Raw genomic sequence first — 6,726 nt, 5'->3', positions numbered from 1 at the left:
GATCTAAATGCTTTACTTTGTGGGTTGAGGGATGATGCCATGATTGATATATGAAGTTGCGGAGGGAATGGTATGTGGTTGTATGTTATATGAATTGGAAAGCATGAGTTGCATGATGGGGTTGTTATACATGATGTTAGTATTATGGGAACATCTGATTGGTTGGTGGACCATGTTCAATGTGTGGGTAGGGCGTAATTCCATGACTCTTGTAGTGAGAGCTCATGGTGGTGCCTCATCTATTGGACATAATTCCGTGGACCCTTATAAGGAGGAGTTCACGGTGGTGCCTCGAGTTAAGGACGTAATTCCACGCGAGTATCGTGGTGGTGCCTCAAGGCCAGGACGTAATTCCACGTAGGCCACGTGGTGGTGCCTCTTGTAAGGGTGTAATTCCGCGAAGGCCTCGTGGTGATGCCTCACTGCTAGGACTTAATTCCATTGTCTCGTCGTGGTGGTGCCTCATTGTGCATATCCGGATAGTCAAGTCTTGTAGTCTTGAAGGGGTTTTGGTGTATTATGTGAGCGTTTCCGTCAATTGTGCTTGATTATGTGATTGAATGATGATTATTATAAAGTATGAATTATGTGCACTAGCTTACCCTTTCGCTTGTTTGTATGGTTGTGTGCGTGGTTTTCCTCCCTTGCAATGATCGTCAATTCTATTGATGTGAGCAGATGTGAGGACCCCTGGTAGTGGTGATGGTAATAGAGATGCTACAGCTTGATGGATTGGACAGGTGTCGGGCCCACTGTGGGGCCCACTACTGGAAGATTTTATGTTTCTTATGCTCTTATTGTTTGAACAAGGCCTAGTGCTTTTATTTGTTTCTTTCAGTACATTTCTGGTTGGGCCATGTGAGGTCCCTTTTGTTGTAATGGTATGTCCAATGTAGTGTATATTTTCATACCCTATGAGATTTTATTTATCGAGGTTATTCAGTTTTCAGTTTTTGGAACGTTACATTAGAGACTAAAAACATACTTAACCATATATTTTATATAAAATGATTATTTGATATCGTTTTTTTTTCTCTTATTTTGATTTTATAATTTATTTTAATAATAAAATGTTATATTTAAGTAATAAAAAAAAGTATAAACGAAATTTTAAAATAAAAAAGAATAGAGTGAAACTAACATGGTCCTTCTTTTTTTCCAGATTAGAAAAGACGTTTACTTCAGTTCTTCCACTTCTTGCGTTTGGAAGACCAAAGCAGCCTTACATAACCTCGTGATACTTGTCTCCTCCTACGTTACAGTCGCTCTCATTTCATGGCACACAAGCCTTTCAAATTCAATGGTAATCTCACAACTCCCATCTGAATCCACAATTTCTTCTTTACTTTCTTTTATCTTCCTTTCGTCTCTATCTCACCAAACAAAGAACAAGCAAAAATTAAGACACTCTTTTCACTATTTTTGTGCCCGTCAGAGGATATTCTCGAGCAACTGAGAAATGGGACTGCGAAATTCGAGCTTGTTTCTTCCCCTGTTCCTTCAGTTGCTGCTCCTCCGAACAACATCACAAGCTTGTTTGGGATTGGGAATCGTAGCGCTCTCTTTTTCGCTAGAATTGGCTCATCCTTGTGAGTTTGCAATTTCTTCTTTCATTTTTGTCCTTTTCTTACGTGTCTATCTGTCATTTTATTAATTTCTTAGGTTGAAATATGTTTTTAATATATTTACGTGACATTCATTTTCAATTCAGTTCTGATATGAAAAAAATATGTTAATTTGTTCCTAAACGTTTATCGTTTTTAATTTCATTATATATGTTAATTGTTGTTATAATATTGTAGTCAATGAAGTGTGGAGGAGGATGTGTGTTTGGATAAACAGACTAATGAAGCATTTGTTAGTAAGTTATACAATCCTGAAATTGGATTTGAAAAGCTTATTCTGACAAGGTACACCATGGAGTGTGTTGAATTAGGTTTAAAAGAAGCTCACAGAGAGGTTATAAGACACTTTCTTAATCAAAATAGGCTTTTCATGGATCACTTCAACCGGGTGTCAAAAATAAGGAGCAGAAATACTGTAACTTTTAGTCCTGCTGACAGTTCCTATACTTCATTTTAAACTCCATGTTAATCTGGTGTTGTTACAAGGGCAACATATTGGTGAAAATAAGATTGAAGATGATTATATACGCATGATGGAGAACTTTTCTGTAGTGGATTCGAATTGACAATAATTTCATGCGATGCATAGCGGTAGAAAATACATTTGACATATGATTTTATTGTTATAGTTCAGGGGAACAAAGTGGGTCTATGTATTTGTCTCCAAATTTACATAGTCACAATTGTATCTTAATTTCAGGAATTCATCCTTAATAAGGGGCTTTCAGAATAACAGATTTGAATGATAGGGTTGAATGCTTTAAAAAAGTGGATTATATTTGAACTCTTTTCTCAATGCTTTGGGTTTTGACGAGTTTCCCTATCACTATGTCTTCACAGTAGTGGACACTCTCCCGCAATGAAGAAACTTGAGCATTTTTCAGTTCAGAAGGTTACAGGGGATGGGCGATGTCTGTTTCGTGCTCTGGTATTGTCTTTTGTCCTTATGTTATTGGCATTCAGTAAGATATATGTGCTGGCTATTAGGATGAAAAGATTAAAAGAATATGAGAAGGGAGTGCAAATCAAAGTAATGTAGAATTTAGATAGTATTAACTGGACTAGTCATATTAAGTTCGAAGTTGCTGGTGAAGGACACCTTTTTTTGAGAATTCCAACTTAAAACTGGAATCAAATCCTTGTGTGCATATTTACTCTGGTGCATTAATATTTTCTGCCTGTGTCATTAGAGTAGTCTTTTCATGTAGTGCAGATAATCTAATTAATCTTGAGATCTAGAAGGTTCTTTGTGACCACTCTTCAATAATACGTCTAGAAAAGTTGGATGGTGAATAATCACTAAGCTTAGACAGTGTCTTTACGCCATACCTTATTTTTACGTATTTTTGTGATTTTTTTACAAGCTGTATTTGTATGAGTTGTAATGCCACATTATTTTGGGCATATAAATTTTTAAAAGTCAACTGCCAAATCTTTTCATGAGTTTGAGCTTCCACCGTGCAAGTTTTTCATATTGATTTAGTTGGTAAATGTTAACACTTGGTTCAATGACATAAGGTCAAAGGAATGGCTTACAATAAGGGAACTGTTCTTAATCAACGTGAGGAGAGAGAAAATGCAGGTATGCTTTTATGCTACTGGAAATGTGCGTGGTGATACCCTTACTTTGTTTGTTTTGCTTTCTACTACAGAATTCCATTATGTGAAACAGCTAGGCTATGATAGTTTTGGCTGTTTCTGCTGTCAAACTGAGCTACTTATCTTCTTACCATGTTTATTTTTCGTGCCTTTTAAGTTGTTACCTTTTTTCTCCTTTCTCTTGGTTTTTCTTTTCTTGTCAATGTTTTGCTTTGCCCGTGAAAGCACAGATGAATTAAGAATGGCTGTGAAAGAAGCTATATGTGAAAATGGAGGTGAACGTAATTTATATGAAGAAGCCCTCATTGCCATCACAGTTGATGAACCACTAAATCGGTATGTTTTGGAAGCTTTAACAGAAAATGAAGATCTTGAAGTGTGTTGTTAGTTTGTGTTAAATGTCATAATTAAATATGTCCTTTTTTTTGTAGTTACTGCAAACGGATTGTACGACCTGATTTCTGGGGAGGAGAATCAGAGCTGTTGGTTAGTGCTTCCTTTATGATTACCTGCTAAATATTGCAAACTCTCCTTTTATATACATTTCCGAGTTGACCTTTGGAGTTTATATCAGAGATTGTAACCCATAAAACTTTTGTCTGTTTAAGGAATGGGAACATTTGACTTTCTAGAAATTAAATGACTCAAATTTTAGAGTTAATGAGTATTTTAGCTTATGCATTGCATATAAATGTTTATTTTATATAATTAATATCATGTTTGAATTAATATTCATAATAAATACATGTTTAGTATCATGTTTGATATTTAACGAAGAGTTATATCACGAGTTTCTAAGTAGAACTTCCATTGAAACCTTTCCTCATCCCTTCTTTGGAGGAATTGGTTATATTTCTTCATTGACTTAGGTTGTGTTTACAGCTGGATGAACAAAACTTTGAATGAAACATGAGATACTGACGTATGACAATATTCTGGCAGGTGCTGTCAAAGTTATGTAAACAGCCAATCATTGTGTACATCCCAGAGTATGAGGTATAAGTTAAACAATTCGTCTTGGTCGACATTTATCTATTTTACTTGGGAAGAAAGAGCTTGCAATCAGTGTGCTCCTATCCTTTTGTTGAGTATAGTCACACTGTACACGCTACAAGACAGATTAATATTTTATCGGATATTATGTGCATGAGTCATATCTAAATATAGATGGAGGTGGTCATAGGTTTTTTGCTCTTAAAATTTGTTGTTTGGGTTTAACTGGTAATTGATCTTGCATTTTGGAACTAAAGTGCAGAGAGGCTATCTAGAATACTAGTGCATTTGTAATGATAAGCTGTCTTGTGTTTTTTTTTTTTTTATTAAATGGTTATCATGTTTAAGCCTATCTCATCCACACAACTAAGTTTTAAGATGATGTTTGCCTTCACTTATATACTGTAATTTGACTTTATTTCTAGTTGATGGGATCTCCAACACATCTGCTTACGGAGAGGATTGGACATCTCAAGCGTGGGACTAGATGTTTGTGGATAGTCCAACAACGGCCCGATTGTAGGTCGCTCGATAGACCCAACAAACTTCGTTAGGATAAACTTTAATACTATATTAGGATATAGGTTTATGTTTATCTCAATCTTACAAAATTAGTTTGTAAAGTGAGGTTTGCACCTCACTTATATATAATTACTGTTACATTACTAGATGATGTGATATCTCTGGCACTGGCACATCTCGAGCACAAGATTAAATATTTGTGAGTAGTCTAATTGGAGTCAATCTTAATTTGTTGTAGATGATAGCATAATGGCCTGATAAGATGCTACTTGTTCAATATATATGTTGGATGGATATAAGCATTGTTTAATCTATGGACTTAAATTAGGACCAGATCGAGGTTTCCAAAGGGCAGGATTTCCTTTTATTAGAACGATTTCTAAAATTAGTATTTTTAGGTCTTAAATTTCTGAAGTTAATGCTTGATAGGATGGCTGGGTTTAAAACAGATATGACAGCTGAAGATTTGAGGCAGCAACAGAGTTAAAAGTTTATGTATCTCTGTAGATTTTGTGAAGCTAAAGCTAGGGTTATGAGAGAAATTTGAGGGCAGATGCATGCTTTTGCAACCCCGATTGGCTGATGTGATGAGGGAACTAGAAGGGAAACAGATGGGAAAGGTAAGAAATAAGGAACTCAGGTCTCTGACTTCTAGGTGCACGACTGGAGTAAATTGGAAATTAAATGTTAAAATGTTGGGAAAAGAAAGGTGATACTGTCAGACTTAAATCCCTGCATTCACAACATTCTAGGATAGCACTGGAGAAAAGTGAGGAGAATTTTGAAAATCATACCAGCTTGTTGTTTGACTATTATGATTTTATTAGGCATTCCTAACCTATGAAGCTCAAACACATTTCTTCAATACTATATCCACATGTCCAAAAGAGGCTAAATATTTATAGCTAGTCCATGGTTTTCTTCAATACTACGTCCATATGTCCAAAAGAGGCTAAAAATTTATATAGCTGGTTCATGGTTTTTAATCTGTGGCATTAAAGATGCGTTTAGATTCCAACCTTAATGATAAAGGGTTCCATATTGATCCCTCTTCCCATTTTGATTTTTGAATGGGAGATGGTAACCATTCAATTGTTCTTCTTGTATCTACTATTTCAGTAAACCCAGAATTTGCTCGAAATTAAGCCACGTTATATTTTTCCTATTCCCGCACGCACCTAGGATATGATTGTATCCTTCTATCAATGTATTATAAGGTTGTATGATTTATCTACTAAAGTTTCCTGTTATCTCTTTGTAAACTACATGCAGCACAGAGGCGGTGGTTTTGGATCTGGTTTCATTCCCATTGCGGAGTATGGAAGTGAATTTAGAAAGGGTTCAAGGAGAAAAGCTGTGAGGCTATTGTACAGCGGCAAGAACCATTATGATCTTCTGGTATGAGGAACTGCTAACGAAGGAGAAGGAAGAAAAAGTAGGTAATTCAAATGCCATTTTGTAATGATTTTGTTATGTTAGAATCCACTTATTTTTTTCTTGTTTGTTTTACGATTTTTGCTAGTCCACCATGAACTCCTTGTTTTTATTCTTAATATTAAACGAAGTATTCTAAAGCGATTTTGAGGTTGAGCACAAATAGAAAAGAAGTTTGATTATCCACACGTAAGAGCATTTCTACTATTTTGTTAATTATGAAATCAATAAACTCAAGATGCATTTGAATTTTTTTGTTGATGAAGTTCTGACCATCTGTTAGAGAAAAAAGAACGAGTGGCTCTGTATCAATGGAATCTCATCATCCATACATAACGAATTGATGTGGTATATTCAAATCATAACATATGAACAGTAAAAACTAGTATTTTAATTGAGACTAGAACTCATAGGGAAGAAAATAGATTTATGAATGGAATAAAATATGCAGTATTTACAGACAAAAGTATTCGGTTATTGGGGAAAAATCAATATACTTTTAATATCGAATCGGGATGACTAATTTTTGCAACCGAAATTGTGGTGGTATGGC

General features: G+C 35.2%; 1 protein-coding gene across 4 annotated transcripts; it reads left to right on the top strand.

Annotated features, from left to right (window-relative positions):
• The first annotated feature begins 1,148 nt into the window (after positions 1–1,148).
• Positions 1,149–6,359, top strand: LOC114166084 (OTU domain-containing protein At3g57810). Of its 4 annotated transcripts, none has more exons than XM_028050744.1 (9): positions 1,149–1,303; positions 1,436–1,589; positions 2,466–2,553; positions 3,144–3,207; positions 3,455–3,560; positions 3,656–3,710; positions 4,167–4,220; positions 4,643–4,736; positions 6,012–6,317. In XM_028050744.1, exons 1-9 carry the CDS (start codon positions 1,276–1,278, stop codon positions 6,065–6,067), a joined length of 699 nt encoding a protein of 232 aa, XP_027906545.1. In that variant the 5' UTR covers positions 1,149–1,275; the 3' UTR covers positions 6,068–6,317. The 4 variants fall into 4 exon arrangements, with proteins under 4 accessions (XP_027906545.1, XP_027906544.1, XP_027906546.1 ...); XM_028050743.1 differs by having other exon boundaries at positions 4,643–4,740; XM_028050745.1 differs by lacking the exon at positions 4,643–4,736 and having other exon boundaries at positions 6,012–6,359.
• The last annotated feature ends 367 nt before the right edge of the window (positions 6,360–6,726 follow it).

This window comes from Vigna unguiculata, chromosome 10 (assembly GCF_004118075.2).
Source record: "Vigna unguiculata cultivar IT97K-499-35 chromosome 10, ASM411807v1, whole genome shotgun sequence".
NCBI classification, from domain to species: Eukaryota; Viridiplantae; Streptophyta; class Magnoliopsida; order Fabales; family Fabaceae; genus Vigna; species Vigna unguiculata.
Note: the sequence above shows the minus strand (reverse complement) of the source record. Positions and strands in the feature narration are given on the sequence as shown.